This window comes from Panthera uncia (genome assembly GCF_023721935.1).
Source record: "Panthera uncia isolate 11264 chromosome A3 unlocalized genomic scaffold, Puncia_PCG_1.0 HiC_scaffold_11, whole genome shotgun sequence".
In the NCBI taxonomy this organism is placed as follows: domain Eukaryota; kingdom Metazoa; phylum Chordata; class Mammalia; order Carnivora; family Felidae; genus Panthera; species Panthera uncia.
In genome coordinates this window covers 59,993,075-60,014,135 of record NW_026057578.1, presented here as the reverse complement: position 1 = coordinate 60,014,135, position 21,061 = coordinate 59,993,075, and the positions used below count along the sequence as shown (strand labels likewise).

The following is a 21,061-nucleotide window of genomic DNA, read 5'->3' as shown; positions in this document are numbered from 1 at the left end:
TTATGCCCATGTTGTGGTATTTGCACCCATGCTGTTGTCATTCTCTTATTTTCTAGAATTGAAGGAATTAGTGGTCCTGAAGCCCCAAGGGCTCCAAGGCCCTGTTGGATGTAGACCAGCTCTGGATAGAGCCCTGGGTAGCCTCAATTCCCAGTTGGCTCCAGAGGACTGTTGAGAATAGGCTGATCTTGGGTGTCCAGTGGGAGAGATGGGTCTCTTTTTCTCTCCTGGTTGGATTAGCAGCTCTAGGATCATATCAGAGAACTTGCTTTCTCAACATTAATGCCAGCTTCCATCATAGTGTGTGTTTGGGATGATGAAGTCCAGGGCTAGCCAGGTGATTTTGGGGGTAGGGGAGGGCAGGAGAGCTATCAGCATGCCCTAAGCCTGACTTGCAATTAGAGAGGGGACAAAAAAAGACTTGCCTCGTTGATTATCTGCTAAAGTGGGTTTTTTACTTCTCTGTGCTTTCATTTCTTGACCCCTGTGGTAGTCTCCCAGCCACCTGTGGGCTCTTTGCTCATGAACTGGGCATACCTCATTTAGAGAACAAAGCATTGTGTGGTAAGTGTTAACTGGAGGCTTTGAGTTCTGTTTTCATCATAACCATTTCTTGGGTGCCTGGTATGTGCCATACTTTAGTCACAGTAACTAATGTTAGCTGTTGTAACAACCACCTCCCAAATCTCCGTGGCTTCACACAACCAAGGGTCTTACTCAGGGTAAGCTCAGTGTAGATCGTCGGTGGGAGGCGGGGCCTCTGCTCTTCCTGGTCTCAGGGACCTAGTTTCTTTCCACAGAGTCACTCCCTTACCCTGGGGCCTTGGAATTATTCACTCAATCCCCCTGCATCCAGCTGGGAATCTGGGGGGAAGGGAGACTTGGAGAATCCCATGAGCGGCTTTCTCACCTTTATCTCAGCTGGTGTGCATCCCTCTGCACTCTCACACAGCTGCACCAAACTGGAAGGGTGCTGGAGAGGGTCACCTGTCAGTGTACCTGGGACGAATGTACCTGGTGAGCAGGGCCAGTCTGCCACAGAAGCTGACAGTTTGTTTACTCAGTAGGGGTTCGTTAGGCCCGTGGTCTATGTTTAGGCTTGAATGAGGTACCCAGGATGATATGGAAGAAACCAAGAGTTTAAGTCTGGCATTCATGAGACACAGGGTGCCCCACTGGTCATCCCATGGTCACACCAGGAAGTACGTTATCTTGAGGTACAGACTGGTTAGCTGTGTTAGGGAGACTGAGGCAAGGTCGTCGGCTGCTGGGCACTGTCTGCCTGAGGGGCTTTGTGCGGAAGGCGGCAGCTGTTGCTCTCAGGTTGTTATTAGTAGTGATTTGCCGGTGAGCAGTGTGACACTTCATTGATCAGTGATTGTGGCTGTCCTGGATTAGGGGTTTTGAGAGAAAACTCTGCCTCTTTCTGCCTCCTGAAGTAGCCTCCTCCCCAGGGGCTGCTGATTCATGCTCTGACTCACGCAAGCCTTTCATCTGACTTTCTCTCCTGTGCTGCCTGTGTTTGGAGAGCAGAGGCCTGGAGAAGGTTTGCTAGGAGCCTATTTCCTGCCCACAGTGACAGCAATAGAGTGGGCTGGGCAGGGAGAGCGCCTCTACTTGTATTTGGGCTTTTGCCTTGGATTGATTCTGATAGTTCATCCTTTAGCTCTGTGTGACCTTGAGAAAGTTACCTCGTCTGGACTTCTGTGACGTCATCCATAGAAGTCCTTTTTAAGACTGTTCTCAGAAGAACCCCCATCATATAAGACAGATGAAAATGGAGTTTTGTGGCCAGTCCTCCCTACTCAGCTCCAGCTCTGCAGCCCCGAGAGGTTACTGAGGCCTAGAGGGGCCACCAGAACCCTTTCCAGGCCTGGGAGCCCTTGTTCTGTGGAGGAGGAAGGCAGGCAGACCTTAGACTGGCTTCCTGAGAAGCTTGTGACAGTCACTGCCATTGGTCACAAATCCCATGGACCTGTATGAACGACCACAAGCCTCCTGTCTTGCTTATGCTCCCTCTACCACCATTCTCCTGCCCCCCTGGTGGAAGGGACATTATTGGGTTTGCTGTTGAGTTGATGACCTGTGTCCTGTTGTCAGAAAGGATGACACGTCTCTCACAGAGTGAGGAGAGGAGGCAGTTTCATGAGTTATTGCTTCTTTCTTTCTTCTTGCCCCCAAGAAAAAAAATTCCAGTCCCCGGAACAACTCCCACGCTCTATCCATCCTCTTTGATGTTAGTGCAGTTTTTCTTCCTAATGAGCTCCGGTCTTCAAATGGGGCCAGGAGGAAAGCCAGGGACCTTGGGAATATAAGAATCCTTGGCGAATTACTTTAAATTAATGAGACTAATAAGGAAAATCGAGTTCAGCTGTGCAGATCAGCTCTGTGTTCTGTGTCTTGATGACTTAAATTGCAGATCCTAATTAAATGCCCCAAATAACCATGAAGTGGCTTCTGAGGCTCTCTTGACTCAAAACTTCTCTGGTCTGTGAACCCTATCAAGTGTAAAATTAGTCTGTAGATGTTCCCCTTTAAGAATTTCTATCCCCAGGACCCCATGATGCCTGTAATATCCCCCACCCTCCTTAGGTGAAGGGGCCTTGCAAGGGCAAGAGGAAGGGGATAAGGGAGGGGGAGGGGAGGGCTGGCAGGTTGTTAGGGTACAGTTGTTGCCTTCTGTCAGGAGGCATATCTGTACTGTCCCACGTGAAGGGGGGTGACTGCAGCCTCACTACAAGCTGAGCAGGACATCCAGGCAGGGCAGTGGAATGCTGGAGATACACTGGGAAGAAGTTCAAGAAAGAAGAGCTCCTTCCTCAAGCTGCTTCACACCCAGGGTGCCACTTTTGCCTCTGGACAGCATGGGATGCAACTTTCAGTGATGCAAGGGGATGACCTTAAGCTAAGAAAGGGACCGGCTCCCTGTGGTCCCACACCCTCTTCTCCACGTGGTCTCCGTCTGTGTCTTGTCTTTTTAAATGGCTGTGACCAGAGCACAGGTAGAATATTTCATTAAAAGCACACATGTTGCAGAGCTGACATAAACATTTTTTCATGCTATGTTGTCTTTATTATAGTCATTAAAATAATTAAACTCTTTATTGAAGTAGAAGAATCATTCATTTACAGCTCAGTGAATTTTCATACAGTAAATTCGTAGAACCAGCACCCAAAACAAGAGACCACAAGCCTTCTCATGCCCCACATGCCCTCCCCAGTCAGTACTTGCCCCTCAAAGATACCACTGTCTTGACTTCTAATACCACAGGCTCATTTGGCCTGTGCTTGAACTTTATAGAAATAGAATTGCCTAGTTATGCTTTTCGTCTGACTGGCTTTCCCCCTTGACATCGTTTCTAAAAGCATCTGTATTGTTTTGTTTATTCTATAGCTGATGGACACTTGAGTTGTTGCTAGTGTTTGACTATGATGAATATTATGCTCTAAATGTTCTACCTTTTTTTTTTTTTTTTTTTTTTTGTGAACATAAATATGCATTTCTCTTAGCAATTCCACTCTGAGTTACATACTAGGTCACGGTATAGGTATATGTTCAGCTTGAGTAGACACTGACAGTTTTACAGCACGGCTGCACCATTTTACCCTCTGCTAGCAGTGTATCAGGGTTCCATTTATATCACATCATCACCGATACTCGGTATTGTCTTTTTTTTTCCATTTTAGCTATTCTAATGAGTGTGCAGAGGTATCTCATGTCTATAATTAGTGTTTTCCTGATGACTAATGAAGTTAAAGAAATTTTCATATGTTCATGAACTTTGTCATGATCATTTTAACAGCCATATAGTAATGCATCTTATAGGTGTTCCAGAATGTACTTGTAGCTGGGCATTTTGATTGGTTCCAGTGTTTGTCATTATAAGTAATGCTACAATAAGCGTCTTTGGACTGTTGGCAAGAATTTTGTTTTTGTTTATAAATATATTGGTAAATAATTTCGCATTGCTTTCTGAAATGCTTGTATGACTTTAAAATGTTATCAGCAATATAGAAGAGCCTTACAGAGTTTCCCCTAGGTCTGCCAACAAAGCATATTCTCATGAGAAGAGACAAACCTCTTTTGAAAGACAATTTTAGGTGAATATAGGAATATTTAGTGTTGCTTTAATTATTAATAATGAGGGCGGGGTGCCTGGGTGGCTCAGTCGGTTGGGCCTCTGACTTTGGCTCAGGTCATGATCTCTTGCTCTGTGGGTTCAAGCCCCGCTTCGGGCTCTGTGCTGACAGCTCAGACCCTGGAGCCTGCTTTGGATTCTGTGTCTGCGTCTCTCTCTCTCTCTCTCTCTCTCTCTCTCTCTTTCTCTTTCTCCCAAAGTAAATAAACATTAAAAAAATTATTATGAATGAGTTTGGTCACTTCTCCAAAACGTTTACCGTGTGTATTCCTCTTCTATGTATTCATACCTTTGCCACTTGCATTCTTAGTGAGGTTTTTTGTTGTTGTTAATTTGTACAAGCATTACTATAAACTATAGATATTAGTACTGCAAGTACTTTCCCTGTCTTTATCATTTTCATTCCATATTTTGACTTTGTATACCTCTTGATGTCAGCAAACTCGTCAGTCTTCCCCTTGGAGACTTTTACTGTGACTCCCCACCTGAGCCATTGCCATGTCTGCCGAGATGCCCGGACTAAAGGTCCCCAGGTGCTCCAGTGGGAGGGGTAGGAGGAGCCCAGTCTTCAAGGGAAACTGAGTTTGCCTGAGTGCCAAGCACACTGCCTGTCATCTATACCCCGGATGTTGGCCCTTTCAGATAGCTCATGTGCTGGGCCCCCGGGACTGACTTGGAGCCTGGCTTGTTCTCTTCTCCACAGAAAGGCACCCAAGGGCCAGGCAGCCACAGCAGGGCAGAGCCCTCTTCTGTTTTTGCACATTTGGCTCCCGCTGCAGCCCTGTGAGATGGGTACAACTAGCCTCATTGTAGGCACCAGAAAGCAAAGCCTCAGAGGGGCCCAGCAACTTCTCCCTTGAGCTGACATTTGTGAGCAGGACTACTGGAAGACTCAGATTCTTATCTCTGCATTTTCCCTCAGCCACACAGTGGGTGCTTTAGGGCTGGTCCATGTTCCCCTGGATCACCCCTGGATGGGGATAGGAATGTGCATTTCTGTTTCTCATTCTTTTGGGCTTGAGCAAGACCTTTGCTTTTGAGCCAAAAAGTTAGATGGTTGTGTGGAGCTCACAGGAACATGTAGTAACTCTTGGCTTCCCCATATCTCTAGGCATTAAGATTATAACATAAGCGTCTATTAATATGCATTCTCGAGAACTTCATGTTTGGCCACTTGTTAAGTTAATAATTTTCCATTTTTAGATGATGGATTTGGATGTGCTTCTATGAAGAAATGCCACGTGTCTCAACTGGCCCAAGAACAAACATGTCCAGTAAGTTGCTGGCTGAATATTAACTCAAGAGCGAGAACACAGGCCTTCAGGTACACAGGTGTTGACATACTTTGAGAAGACAAGAGTGTCTGGATACACGGAGAGCTTTGAGAGAGGTGTTTTAAACAAGAGAGGTTGGTTCCTTCTGGAGACAACAGGAATTGTAGCATATACATGGGCTGGAAAAACGTGAAACTCACTTCTTGCTGCTTAACCCACTTCTTAGAGCAAATGTATGTTCTGTGCCATGCCGGGGTATCCCTCTGATTCAGCCTGTGGTGGCACTTTGCCCAGAAGTTTCCATATCCATAGCACAGCACTATCCACTTTAGTTAAGTATAGATTACATGCACATGTTTTCTAAGACCAGGAGACCTGTGAAGTTCCTGTAGCTGTGGAAAGAAAGAGAGCAGGCTGGAGACGTGCCTTTGTCTCTCCAGGGTTTCACCATGCCAGTGGGTGGCAGACCCTTCATGCATCTCCTATCCTTCTGACAGAGGTGAATTGGTTTTATGTTAAAGATTCTATGAGACTTGTCAACAGAAAAGCATAGTAAAACAAGAACATTTCAAAAGCCATCTTTCATGATTGTATCTAAACCAACAGTTACTGTGGTATGTCTTTGTTGAAGAGAACATGATTTCCTTATGGGATCCCATGAGCATATGTGTTGGTGTATGAGTGTTGGGGAGTGCAGGGGAAGCACTCGAAGGGGCCTAGGTCATCAGACTCTCCACCCCTGGCTCCTCCCTTGCCTGTGTGAGGCATTTATACTGTCCATGAGAGCACAGTCTCTCAGTCACCATCCCTATGTTTCTTACCAGTGTCGGTGCCTTTTTCTCAGGACTACTGCCACCTTAGGGGATTAGGGCTTGGTGACAGCGCGTCCCCGGGGAATCAGGCGTGGTCTGACCCAGGAACAGGAAACACATCATCACCAATGACATCATGACAGCAAGAGAGCACAGCCCTCGCCATGGTGCCAGGGCCCGTGCGATGCAGCGGGCTTCTACCATTGATGTGGCAGCTGACATGCTGGGCCTCTCTCTGGCAGGTGAGTCTCACAGGGCCTGCGCCAGGTTCCTGGTGCAAGGTCGTGGCACACACCCTGTATGCCTGCCTCCTGGGGTACCCTGTGGACAGCCAGAATGAGCCCCCAGTGACTGCCCACTCCAGGTGGCTGGAGGGCAAGCTTTTGGTTGAATCAGGGCGTAAGGGAGGGGGAAGTCAGCCCTCTTCCTGGGAACCACTTCCATTGGAATTGGACCGCCGTCAGTTTTCCAGCTTGAGTGGGCACCTCCAGGGCTCATTTGCCAGTAGATGATATGGGAATGTCCACGGTGTCTGTCTGGCAAGTGCCCAGACCATGATCAAAGCCCTCCTTGTTGTGGCTTTGCAGAGCTTAATAGGAGGGGGGTTTGGTCTTGGAGTTTGAGACTTCTTAGGAATCTCAGAAGTGAAATGTTTAGAAAATTAAAAACCTATCTCCTATAATAGTTTCTGAGGGGGGGGAAATGTAGAATGTTGACTCTTTTGAATAAAATCTAAATGCAAGGAAAAGTTTATTAAGCATGATTTTTTCCCGTCATTTCCTTTTTATTCAGGAAATATCCAAGATCCAGATGAGCCCATTTTAGAATTCAGCTTAGGTAGGTATCTTTTTGCATTTTTCGTTTGCTTTGCAATATACATTGCTTAAAAACAGAAACACGACCCTGGCTCAGATTTGTGTCAGAGCACTTGCTGCTACTGAAGTGTCTCTAAGATGAAGCCACCGGGCAGGTGTGAATGTCCTGTGGGTGGAGGGAGCCTGGAGCCTGCAGATTTCAGCCTCCTCAGCACATGTTCCCTCCAGGCTGGCAGTGGGGGTGGGGGAAGGGCAGGGGCGGGAGGTGAGCCCCCCAGAGCTGCGAGGACAGCCTTCCTAGGGATGTGCCCACGAGGTGGGAAAGCTGGCTCGGGGTGGGAAAGCTGGCTCGGGGCGGGCGTTGCCAGTCCTGACCATACAGCCCTGTGCAGTTGATTTTAGCCATCTGGCCCTTGGTTCCCTACTCTGTGGGTGGAGGCAATGATAACTAGTGCTTTCCCTCTTGGGCAGCATCAGAATGTCCTAAAAACTGTCCTGAATGCCCTGAGATTATCCTAAAAAACTCTAGTAGTATGTCCTGGCTCTGGGATCAGGAAAGTAAGGTATTACTGTGGCTTACCCAGAAGATCGGACAGTGTGGTGGGGTCACCTACAGATGGTTCTCCTTCATAGCCTGACACACTCCTGTGTCCTTCTCCCCTTCCCTTGTCCCCTGGGCAGTGCTCAGCATTGGCCCCTGGCCTGGCAACGGTGTCCGGGAGGTAGTGGGACATAAAGGAAATACCTCCTTGAGAGCCAGATGACCTGGATTCTAGTCCGGACTGTGCCACACACTAACCACATGGCCTTGACCTTGCCTGACCAGTTTTCTCATGTGCTATAATAAGGGGTGTTACCGTTTGAGAGATAAAGAATATCATGGTGGTTAAAACAGCAAAATCAGACCAATGTCTTTGACTAATGGCAAGCTCCATAAAAATTAAGGGCATTATTATCAAATTAATACTAAACTTTGAAAACATCGCCATTTCAGATTGAATGTCCTTAAACAAGTTCAGAGGGTTTCCCAACCCTGACTTAGTGGCTAGTTCTGCAGTGAGAGTGAGTCCTGCATTGTGAACTGGGAACAGGAGGGTAGGGGAAGCAGTCTTTAACCCTGCTGGGATTCCCACACCTGCCTGCCCCCAACCTAGAGCTTTATTGCTCTTCACAAATTATAATACTAACCCAAGGACTTCCACTTTCACAAGGGAACAGTGAACTTATTTCCACCCCCTTATCTTAAATCAGCACAGACATCAGGAAAAATAAGCCACAGAAACACTCTGTGCAGTGAGACATCTTTGGAACCCCCAGACTGTAACCTGTGAGGAGGAGGGAACAGGCGGAGAGGAACGTGGTCACACCTGCATGTCTGTGAAGGTGCTGGATTTGTCCGAGAGATACTGGGGAGCTCCGAGACAAAAGCAAGGGCTTATTGGAAAGCTTGTATAAGGAAGAGTTGGGGGTTCAGGTTCCCACCACACACAGCCCTGCAGGGACTGGTGGTTATTCTCATGAGAAACTTGGGAGGCAGAGAGGCTCTGGGCTGAGGTCCATTAGCACGGAGGAAAGCATGGTGAAGGGCCAGAAGTCTACTGAATAACAACCCCTACCTCGCCCTCTCCAGCCTTCTTCCTCTTATCCTACTTCTACCAGGCTTATTCCTCCAGGCAGGAGGCTTTCACTCTGGAAAAAGGAAACTCCCACTCCCTGCAAAGAGACAGATGCCAGCTTTCTGGACCCCAACCAAAAGTAGGCTGGCCAGCCACTCAGCTCACTCTCATACTCAGCTTTTTGATACCTTATTCTTAAAGACAAATGGACATTCTTTTGTGCATATAAAGATTGGTACATGCATGCTGATTTCAGCTTTATCCATAATAGCCAACACTGGAAACAACCCACATATCCATCAGCAGAATTAACTATGATACATCCATACAATGGAATACCACTCAGCAAGGAAAAGGAATGAAGTACTAATACACACATAGATGAATCTCAAAAGCCTTGTGCAGAATGAAAGAAGCCATACTCAAAAGGCTGTATGCTATAGGATTATGTTTGTGTGTAACTCAGGAGGACCAATCCACAGTGATAGAAGACAGATCAATGATTGGTTGTCCAGGAGTGCTGGTGAGGGCTGCCTGGAAAGGGGACTGGGAACTCTTTGGGGTGATGGAAATGTACTGTATCTTGACTGTGGTGGTTATATAGATGTCTATGCTTATCCAAACTCATTGAGCTCTCCTCTTAAAATAGGCACATTTTATATATAAATTATACCACAAAGTTGATTTAAAACAAAATGCAAGAATGGTTAAAGTTTGAAGGGCTTTGTGGAAGGCCCACACATGGAAGAGGATGCAAGAAAAAATAGAACCTGGAAGAAATACAGATATTGAAGAAAGTAGAAGAAAACATCTTCTTGGGTATATAATTTATACCCTCAAGAGAATATGGCATACCCATAAAATAAAACAGGACATTGTAAAGAAAAAAAAATTGAAGAACAAGGGCAACCTTAGAAAGTTAAAATATGATTTAAAGAAAACTTTAAGAATTCAATAAACATTCAAAGATATTCAAGGAATTATCCCAAAAAGTAAACATTTTAAAGCAAAATAGACAATGGGAGAGAAATTGAAATGGGAAATTAGCAAATTCAGGAGGCCTAACATTTATGGGAGAGAAAAGAATAGAAGGGAGGGAATTAACGAGAAATAATACAAGAAGTCTCTCATAACTGAAGAGTGTGGTTCTAGGTTAAAAATGCCTGCTAAGGCCCAGCATAATGATTGGAAAAAACCCATAACAAGGCACATCCTGGGGAAGTTTCCAAGCACTGGGAATAAAATGAAGATCCCAAAACTTCCAGAGAGGTGGGGGGGCGGGCGGTGTGGTGGAGAACAAAACAGGTCATATCCAAGGATCAGGGGTCAAACTAGTGTGGAGGGGATTCTCAGTGGCACTGGAAACTTGAGGACGGGGGAGCAGCACCTTTAACGTGAGTGGGAAAATATTTCTGACCCGGAATTCTCAAGCAGACTATCAGCCAAATGTGAGGGTAGAAAGAAATATATTTCAGCTTTGCAGACTCTCAAATAAACTTCTCCCACATCCTTTCTCTGGAAATTAGTGGAGGATGTGTTTTACCCAAAAGAGGGAATAAATTGAGAAAAAAGAAGACATGGGATCCAGAAAACAGGGCCCAGCACAGGACAGAAGTGAAGGAAATCCCAGTTGGCTCATAATGAATAATATTCTCTTAGCTTTATTAATGCAGAACATGGATTTAACAAAAACATCTCAAGGTAAACTGATTGAGTGTAGAGAGAGAATGAGAGTCAATGGATTTGAGGTAAAAATCCTCACCCCTATAACAGAAACCAAGATTTTTCTGAATTTGGCAAATCAAGGACAGTACTATTGTCATTTGAATTACATACTTGGGGGAAGAAATAGCTTAAAAAGATGAGTGTGAATTTTATGTCAAGCAATATTTTTTTTTTTTGAGAGAGAGAAAGAGAGAAAGAGAGAAAGAAAGAAAGAAAATATGCCAAGCAGGCTCCACGCTCCGTGCTGAGCCTGACACAGGGCGAGATCCCACAAATGGTGAGATAATGATCTGAACCGAAGTCCAGAAAGAGTTGGATGCTTAACTGACTGAGCCGCCCAGGCACCCTGCCTTTTTTTTTTTTAATTGTGGTAAAAATCACTTAACATATCTGGGTGGCTATGTGGGTGGCTCGGTCAGTTAAGTGTCTGTTGGTTTCCACTCAGGTCATGATCTCGTGGTTCGTGGGTTTGAGTCACACGTTTGGCTCTGTGCTGGTAGCATGGGCACTCTCTCTCAAAATAAATAAACATTGAAAGGAAGAAGGAAGGAAGGAAGGAAGGAAGGAAGGAAAGAGAAAGAAAAGAAAAGAAAAGAAAGAAAGAAAAGAAAGAAAGAAAAGAAAGAGAAAAAGGTGAAAACAGGAGCCAGATGATTGAATGGTCAAATATTTTGTCTTAAAAATAAAAGTTTAAAATTTGGAAGTGCTCATTTTAAAACCTATAATACAGAAAATGTTAGAGGAAAAGAGTACCCTATCAGAGAGAGAATCACAGTTGGCATTTTGGTATAGATCCTTCCAGAAATATTTTTTTACACCCACTCAGTGCTATACAGAAGTTTTAATGATTTTTTTTTTTTTTTTTTTTTTTTTTTTTTTTGGTCTGTGGAGGTGATGGGATTATCTCCAAAAATGTCATGCTGGTATTCTTAACATGTTTTTTTTCATGTAGCAGAAATGTCATTGGCATCTTTTCATCTTAATAAACACAGGAGTTGGGGCACCTGGGTGGCCGAGTCAGTTAAGCATCCAACTCTTGGTTTCGGCTCAGGTCATGATCTCATGGTTTGTGGGTTTGAGCCCTGCAGGCTCTGTGCTGACAGTGCAGAGCCTTCTTGAGATTCTGTCTCTCCTTCCCTCTCTGTCCCTCCCCTGTCACATGCTGTCTCTCTGTCTCTCTCGCAAAATAAATAAATAAAATTAAAAAAAAAAAAAACACAAACAAACATGGGATCTGCCCCATCACTTCGGGTGCTTATGTAACTCTATTGTATGGCTGTGCCATATTTGTTTTAACCAGTCTCCTGTTGTCAGATGTTTAGGTTCTTTCCAATTTGCCATTATAAACACTACCACAGTGAACATGCTTGTATATAGATCTTTCACACGCTTTGTTGATTATTTCCTCAGGATAAACTCTTGGATACAGAATTGCTGAGTCAAAGGCTATGTACTTGAAATACATTTTACTGCTTTGCCTTGATAGCACTTACTCAGCTGGGATTATAGATGATCTGGTTGGAGAGGCAAGGCATATATACTACAGACTCGTGGCTTCTGTGGAAATAGGCCAAAGCAATGTAAGAGACAGACAGGAGATGTGATTGTGGGCTGCTGAGGGAAAGCTTCACGGAAACACTGAGCAAGACTTAGCTGAGCTGGCTAGTGGTTGGGGCCAGAGAGGAAGGTGTGTTCTGAAGGTGGCAGTTGGCCCATCAGCCCTTAAACTGATACCAGTCTTCCAAGCTTTGGCCACCTGTTATGCCTCAGTCTGTCCGCTGTCAGTTGTGCTTGAAAGACCCAAATGTTCCAGCTTCACATGGTTGTTAAGAACTCATGCCTGATGAAGGGGCGCGCCCAGAGAAACCAGGCCTTGAGGGTCTTAAACAGTAGCTTAAAGGAGAGAGAGAGCAAGTGAAATTGTCAAATCCCTGACTCCTGCTGAGTCTGACCTAGCAGAAGAAATAGAAGAGAACTTTAAAAATTAATAAAACGTTCAAGCTTTTAGAAGAAAACAGAGGATCACTCCCAACAGGGAGGCAAAGATTTCTGGGGCAGAATGCAGAAAGCACTAACTCTGTGCTTTAGTTTGCTGCTGCTGCCGAACAGATTACCAGAGATGGAACACCTGAAACAGCACAAAGATACTACGTTACAGTTTGCTTAGGTCACAAATCCACTGGGCTCAGCGGAGTCTCTGCTCAGAGTCTTACAACACCAAAATCAAGGTATCTGCAGGGCAGTGTTCTTTTCTGGAGGCTCCAGGGAGAATTTGTTTCTTTGCTTTTCATGTTTTTGGTGGAATTCAGTTTTTTTGTGTGATTTTGCTAGCAGCCAGTTGAGGCTGGTTCTCACTTTATCAAAGCTGCTCACATTCCTTGGCTTGTGGCACCCTTCTTCCATCTTCAGAGCCAGCAATGGCAGGTGGAATGCCTTTCATGCTTTGACTCTCTCCTGCCCTTTTTTCCCCATAGTCACATCTTTCTGACTCACCCTTCCACCATCCTCTGCTACTTTTAACAGCATGTGTGATTAGGTTAAGCCCACCCAGATGATCCAGAATAATCTCTCCATGTCAAGGTTCCATGACCTTAATCACATCTGTGGTGCCCATAACATAATATATTCACAGGTTCCAGGGATTAGGATGTGGATACTTTTTTGGAGGGAGGGACATTTTTCCTGCCTACCACTCCCTAAGATTAAAAGTCTAAAAAAACACAACAAAAACAGAAAACAACCAAAAGTCTTTAAGAAAATAAATTGTAAGATATCAATCTTTTGGGGGAAAAATATTCACAACACATATACCTACCCGAGAAAGGACAGATCCAGAGTAAGATACAAATCAACAATAAAAAAGCCCACAATTCAGTTTACAAATGAGCAAAAAACTTGAGCAGACTCTTGACAAAAGAAGTTTTAAAAATGAACAAGCACATGATGAAAAGATGCCTTGCATCATTAACCATCATGGAAGTGCAGATTAAAGCACATCCATTAGAATAACTATGAAATAAAGACTGACCCTACCGAATATTAGTGGGGATGCAGAACAACTGGAACTCACACACATTGCTAGCGGGATTGTAAAATGGTACAACTACTTTAAAAAAAGCTTAGCTTCTTACACAGTTAAACATATCCTCTGCTCTAATCTAGAAATGTCTCTGTTAGGTACTTAAGCAAAAGAAATGAAAGCCTATGTCCACGAAAGGAGATGAACAGGAATGTCTGTAGTGGCTTTAGTTACAGTGGTTCACAACCAGAAACAACTCAATGTCCATTAACAGAATGGTTAAATAAATGCAATACATTCACACAATGGAATCTAACTCATCAATTTAAAATAAGAGAGTGATGGCTGGCGAGGATGTGGAGAAATGGGAACCCTCTTGCACTGTTGGTGGGAATGCAAACTAGTGCAGCCGCTCTGGAAAACAGTGTAGAGGTTCCTCAAAAAATTAAAAATAGATCTACCCTATGACCCAACAATAGCACTGGTAGGAATTTACCCAAGGGACACAGGAGTGCTGATGCATAGGGGCACTTATACCCCAATGTTTATAGCAGCACTTTCAACAATAGCCAAATTATGGAAAAAGCCTAAATGTCCATCAACTGATGAATGGATAAAGAAGATGTGGTTTATATATATATAATGGAATACTGCGTGGCAATGAGAAAGAATGAAATCTGACCATTTGTAGCAACGTGGATGGAACTGGAGGGTATTATGCTGAGTGAAATAAGTCAGGCAGAGAAAGACAGATACCATATGTTTTCACTGTTATGTGGATCCTGAGAAACTTAACAGAAGACCAAGGGGGAGAGGAAGGGGGGAAAAAGTTACACAGAGGGAGGGAGGCAAACCATAAGAGACTCTTGGATGCTAAGAACAAACTGAGGGTTGATGGGGGGTGGGGGAGAGGGGAAGGTGGGTGATGGGCATTGAGGATGGCACGTGTTGGGATGAGCACTGGGTGTTGTATGGAAACCAATTTGACAATACATTCTGTTTAATATAAAAAATAATAAAAAAATAAAATAAAAAACAAAATAGAATAAAATAAAATAAGAGTGATTACGTACAACAATATAGATGAATCTCGAATACCTCCCATTTATATGAAATTCAAGGACAGACAAAAATGATGGAAATCAGAAATTGGTTGCAGAGGTAGGGGAAGAATTGGTTGACTAGGAAGTATGAAGAGGAAATTTCTAGTCTGAAGGAAAGTTCTCTATCTTGTTGTGGTGATGGTTGCATGGGTGCATATGATTGTCAAAACTAACTGAACTAAAAACCTAAGCTTTTTGTATTTTATTATATTCAATAAATGATGAAAATTCATAAAGTCATATGAGAAGATGATACAAGTAGATAATTAGTGAACCAGAATTATTTTTCAGAAGCAAAAATCAATTTCTAAATTGTAAATCGCCAGTGAACATTTTAGAAAATGGGAATGATGAGGGCAGGAATGGCATAGTGTAGGGACCTCCAAAGATCCTCTCCTCCATAAAGGCAATGAGAACACTGGCAAAAATGGCCACAGTCCATTGCTTTAGATCTCTGGAAATTGACCAAAGACTTGAAGTGGTCTGGGAAGCATTTATTACTCCTCAAAAAAAGGTGGTTGTTTGGACCAGTTTTGAAGTTTGATTGGCCACGTATTTCATCAGTTCTATGATGTATATTTTTTCATGTTTTACTCTTTAATCAGAAAATATCTTACAATCAATAGCATGGCATAGTCTAATGCCAGTGGGTCTTTTTTCTTTCAAAGTGCATTTCACAGATAGCATGTTCATTTCAGTGAAATGTGATCATCATTCTTATGGGTTCCTTCTGTGATAGAATTATCTGAGTCTTATCTATTAAAAATGCTTAGTACAATAAATTTGGTACCGTTAGTTCCAAAAAGTAACATTTATAATAATATTGCACTTGATATGAGGTTTATAAGGAGAATAAAATGAGCAATAACTTCTTTAATAAAAACAAAACATAACAAAACTTTGTTTATGCTGCCACAGAATTTTGGATTTACTTCCAGCATACATTCACACAGAGACCTGTAGGACACCACAGCTCAGGGCTAGCCACCAGTCATAGGATGCAGGCATGTGTAGCTGTGTCTTGATTTTATAGACTGTGTGGCTGCTTAGCTAACGGTTAACGGTTCAGTTAGTTATTAAGGTCACATGTTATGGGTCAGACCCCATATGAGGTTGTTGGCTTTGTGTTCTAGTCCATGGACACAGAAAGCCCCCTTCAGCCCAGCTTTCTACTGACAGTTACAGTCTTGCTGTCATAGGGCTGAGAGATTGGGGGTGGGGGGTGGACACATGCAAAGAGATTGCTTCTAGTTTAAAAGATCACCTTCATGTGATAACTGACAATGTAAGTGTCTCATCACTTTAGTGTCATTTACTTTTTTGGGGGGTGGGGGTTTCTTTGGGTGTGTTTGGAACAGAGAACTAATTGGAGCCTGATTTTAATGGATTCTTTTCTTTCTGATCTTGATTCTATAGCTTGCAGTGAGTTGCATACTCCATCGCTAGATCGAAAACCAAATAGTTTTGTAGCAGTGAGTGTAACCACCCCTCCTCAGGCATTCTGGACAAAACATGCACAGACGGAGATCATCGAGGTGGGTGCTGCTAGCCCTGTCCCCTGGAGCTCTGCGATGGACTTGCATGGTGTTTGTAGCCCCCATGGGAGGGCTGTGAGTGACCTGAACACCTGTAGCTGCAATTATGTTTATGTGAATTGTTGCTGCTTCCCCATGGGTTTTCAGTACATTGACATTTTTCTTCACATTCATCTGACTGGCATTTATAGTTGCCAAGTTATTTATAATTATTGATTTGCTATTGGCTGGTTGTTCTTGAACAACGATCCCATAAGGTTATTGCCGTTTAAGAGGTAAGAGCTCATTCTTCCTTGTAATTTTCATTTGGCTGCTACTTTTGAAGAATTGTGTTCATTAATCAAAGTTTGGAGAGTGTTAACTATTAACTAGCCTTCTTACTGGACATACCCCCATTTTTATTGGCTTTTTTGGTATGTCCTTTTGCACTGTGTGTTATGCTTTCACCTTGGGAATTTTACAAACTTCTTTTAGATAATTTTGTACCTTATGTAAGTTATGAGAACTAAGGGTAGGAGTTATATGAGATTGTACCGGATTTTGTTTGTGATGTGAGCATCTATGCGAATTAACCCCTCCCTAGCAGTCTCAAACAAACTTAAACTACATTTCCTCCTCTTCTCCCATTTTATGTCAGATAGACTACCCTTTTTCATTCTCTTGGAAACTTATTTCCAAGTTCAAATGAACAATTTTGTTTTCTAGGCATCTGCTGAGCACTGCCTATATGCGGAGCACAGTGCTAGGTGCTGTGGATCATACAAATACCTCGGAGGCCTAGTTCCTGTCCTAAAGGAGGGTACCATCCTTTGGGCAGGGAGGCAGAGTGAACATGGTCCATCTCTGCACAGTTATGTGGGAAGGGGTAGAGTAGAGAGAGGAGGTCAACACGTGGGGTGTGGGGCCCATCCAGCTGTGAGGATTAGAGAGGCTTCCTTGGGTGGCACTGAGTGAAATTCTGACTTAAGAGATCTGCATGGGGCCCAAGACCCTGCACTTCTCGCAAGCTTCCAGGTGATACCCATACTGCCAGTCTGGGGATCATGTGTTGAAGATCACGCCAGAGTTCTGTGGTCGTTATGCAAAGGCAAGTGATAGGAAAGCATCATGTGGTTTGGGAAATAATTTTATCCTGTTCTGTGTATGCAAAAGGCCCAAGTGGAAGTGCAAGGGAGAGAAGACTTGAACGTCAGGGCAGGCATTTGTAGCGGGCCAGTGCAGGCTTTTCCGAGGGGAGTCACCTGACTAGATGTGTTTCAGGGAGGTCCTTAGTTGATAGTCATTTGCAGAAGTATGTAGGGCCTTACTGTCAGTGGGAAGGAGTGGAAAGAAGGGGTGCTTGTGATAGGCCCTGGAGGTGGGTTTGTGGGAGCAGTTCATTGTCTCTGGGTGGTTGAGAATGACGGAGAAACAGGCACCAAAGCAGACATTTGTGGCCTCCTTGGGAAGAGAGGCAGAGATGGGCTTAACCAAGGGCAGATGGAGGGTGAGATTGGGTGGGCTGTGGCCCCAGCAGGCCACCCAGGAGGGGTTGTCCGGCAGACTTTTAGAGACTAGGTCTGAAGTTGCAGAGGGAGCGCAGCTAGAGGCATGGAACCCACAGCAGGTACAAACAGGAACCATTAACCATTTGGCTAAGATAGTTAGCCACTATCTGGGAAAGAGAATATGATATGGGGCTCTGGGGGTGGGGGGGGCAGGGCTAAGCTAACAGCAAATGACTACCTATGATCTGGAAACCAAGAGCTAGTCCTTTGAAAGGGATAGCCTTCAAAAGGTCAGGCCTTAATTATGCCAACTACAGGATTCTGGAAATAAGAAACGACTCAAGCCATTCATTTTCATCTGTCTTTGTACATCTTAAAGGAACAACCCACAGTGGTAGATCCAAGTATATAACTCATTGGAAGTTTTAATACTAAGAATACACATGTACATCCAACTTATTTCAATTTTGGAAAATCCCTTCTACTGAGTGAGAAACCCTTAGAGTGAGCCCTCAGGCATGTCTTGGGCGGTGAGCCTGCTTGTGCCTGGATCTATAGAGGTCTGTCAGACAACTTTGTCTTTTTGGAAAGCAACATTTTGGTTGGTTTGTATGCATCCATTTAAACCGCCATTAGTGTTTGTGTTGATCCAAGTTGGTAAGAACATTAGTGTCTTGTTCTGAAAATTTGGGTGTGTTTCAAAAGCATTTACTTTTAAAAATCAAACTCTGTATTCTGATTATTCTCTTTTCTATTCCAGGGAACCAACAATCCTATATTTCTAAGCAGTATTGCCTTCTTTCAAGACTCCCTTATCAATCAGATGACACAAATCAAACTCTCCGTGTATGATGTCAAAGATAGATCTCAGGGAACAGTTAAGTAACATGTTGTGGTTCATGAGATTTTTCTTCCCCTTTTTTTTAAGTTCTGTAACCATTTGAGTGAGAGCTGAACACAGATTAACATTATTACTTTGGTCACAAATTAACTGATGTCCAAATATATTTGTTTTTAGGAATTTCTTCCCTGTTGGGCTCCTGAGATGAGGGTCAGATGTGTTATGGGAACCAGCCAGCTGGACTCCTCTGAGACCTGTTATTTGGACCAGAGGCAAAGCAAGCGTACTAATGCCTTCTTTCCCCCCTCTTCCTCAGATGTATTTACTGGGCTCTGGAACATTCATTGTCAAAGATCTTCTCCAAGACAGGCATCATAGGTTGCATTTGACGCTAAGGTTGGTGTTTAATTTTATTCCCTTGAAATAATCTGGAATTATGATGTCCAGGCACGGATGTGGGGAAAGGCCCCATTTCCTGTACGGAAAGAGCGCCCAGCCCTGTCCCAAAGGCTGACCTAAGTGAGGAGGTGGTTTGTTCACTGAAGTGGGCCTGTCAGGGAATGGCAATGCGTGGTGTCCATAGGAAATATGAGCCCAGTTGTACCTAAAGGGAATATGTGCCCAGCAGACCTAAAGGAAGTCTAGATACATACATATTTTTGTCTGTTGTCTCTTCTCTCCCCAATAGAATATGATCTGCTAGATAGCAGGGTTTTTGTCTGTCTTGCTTCATGGCTGAATCCTAACCACCTAGAACAGGTCCTGGCACTCCATAAATATTTATGGAAGGAAAGCAGGAAGGGAACCCGTACTGTATTTCTGGAAGGAAGATGAAAGAGGTCAAGATGTCAGCCGTTTCTAAATTCATTTTGGGGACAGTTCTCACCCAAACCCTAAAATGGTGTTCTCTTTTTCAAAATAATGTAGAATTTTGGAAAATAGTCCGAAATTGCAAAAGGAATTTGGCGATGGCGATTTAATTACCTGCTGGATAGCGCACAATTCTGAAGCTGTGGTGACGGCCACGTGGCAGGCATTGGGCTGCAGTCCTCAGTGTGCATAGGGAACCTGACTCAGGATAAAGGGCGAGTCTTAAGAGAACACGTAAAGGGTACTGTGGGGCAAAGGGCTGCTAGAGAAAAATATTCAGGTACATCCTGTGATAGAACTAATTCTAATTAGATTAGAGTTAAATGAAAGAGAAGGACCTCATCCTTTTGAAAAGGAGCTATGTACGACTCTTGTGCAGAGAGAATGGGGAAACATTTTTCCAGGCATGAGAACAATGAGAAAAAGTCACAAAGGAAATTGTCGGTATATGTGACCACATAAAAATTGAGAACGTGGCTAATCAGACATCTGAAATAAAAAGGCTGAGGCTTGGGTATCCCTGGGGCTTCCCTGGATGAATCAGATGGACCCACGCAGCTGGCAGCCACCCTGAGGGGTCTTAGGGGTCTTAGGGGTCTTAGGGGTCTTAGGGGTCTTAGGGGCAAAGCTGACCAGGGCTGGAGTGGCATTAACTATGTCGTAGCAGGTTTCAGAGGCTTTGGGAAACCCTGGGTGACCTCAGCATACTTGGTGTCCAGATCTAGGTCTTGGGTCTACTCAGAGCTTAAGGATAGGTGGGAAGGAGCAGAAGGGGGTTCAGTGCCAGAAGGAAGTACTCTCCAGTCCTAGTTCTGAGATGTGTCCTCATCACTCCCTGGGGCAGGGTCAGCTCAGGGGCTGGTGGGCACCTCCCCTCCAACTAGCTACCAGGCACATCCACAGGTCTCTGTGGTGCTGTGTCCCCTCTCAGATGCAGCCCTTCTCTGTGCTCTCATGGTTTCCTTGTCTGCCTCCCCCGGAGCCTGTGTATATAGTGAATGCTGGCCGGCTGACCAGCAGGCCAGATCCTGGCACCCCTCGATGACCCAGGATGGCTGAGTTTTGCATTTAAACAGAAAATGAAGTGCAGGCACAACACCTCTTACCAGAGCACATTGCTCATTGCAGATCTGCAGAGAGTGACCGCGTGGGTAACATCACCGTGATTGGCTGGCAGATGGAGGAGAAGTCGGATCAGCGGCCTCCTGTGACTCGGTCTCTGGACACCGTCAATGGGAGGGTGAGCACACCACCTTGCCCCTCTCTGTTAGAAGGAGTAAGAGGACCTGTCCAAGTCGACTTTGCCTCTGGCCTCAGGGAAGGGAAAGACAGAGCCCCCAAGACAGGAGGTGCCAAGCACCCCCAGGCACTTCTCAAAATAGAAGGGGGTCCCCTCAGGGAGCATGGTATGCAAGGCTCTGCTGGGGGAGCCTGGCTGGGGAATCTGCAGTCAGGAGGGGAGAGGGGCTACTCGTGGGGGGTATGGAATGACACCGGGATTACCTTTGCTGTTTTGTTCTATCTTCCCTCCCAGGCACACACGTGCCCCACAGCCACCTTGTGCACCTCTGCACCCTCTCACCTACCTTCTCTCCATCTCCTCCCCTCCCTCTCTGTCACCCTGTCTCCCATGCATCATTGCTCACGCAGACCCTCTCATGCTCTCAGACTACAGTTCTAAGTAAGAGTGCAAACACTGGTAAGTGGTCATTGCCGTAAAATTACTCCAAATAAGCCCAGAACATCAGGCTGTGATAACATTCCTGGGCATCATCTGTTTCCTCCCTCTCATTCTATACATCACAACAATGCAATACCAGGTGAA

The 21,061-nt window shown here is 44.5% G+C and overlaps 1 protein-coding gene across 8 annotated transcripts in view; it reads left to right on the top strand.

The window, feature by feature from the left end:
• The window catches only part of INPP4A (inositol polyphosphate-4-phosphatase type I A), a 135,137-nt gene that overhangs the window by 68,135 nt on the left and 45,941 nt on the right, over nucleotides 1-21,061 (top strand). For 4 of the 8 annotated variants that reach the window (XM_049651388.1, XM_049651387.1, XM_049651386.1 and 1 more), the window contains exons 2-7: nucleotides 5,343-6,467; nucleotides 7,018-7,062; nucleotides 15,920-16,038; nucleotides 18,286-18,402; nucleotides 18,683-18,762; nucleotides 20,365-20,476. In XM_049651388.1, coding sequence (XP_049507345.1) covers nucleotides 6,362-6,467; nucleotides 7,018-7,062; nucleotides 15,920-16,038; nucleotides 18,286-18,402; nucleotides 18,683-18,762; nucleotides 20,365-20,476 — 579 coding nt within the window. In that variant the 5' untranslated portion in view covers nucleotides 5,343-6,361. The remainder of the gene's footprint in view (nucleotides 1-5,342; nucleotides 6,468-7,017; nucleotides 7,063-15,919; nucleotides 16,039-18,285; nucleotides 18,403-18,682; nucleotides 18,763-20,364; nucleotides 20,477-21,061) is intronic. The other 4 variants (XM_049651382.1, XM_049651384.1, XM_049651385.1 and 1 more) reach the window with 3 other exon arrangements.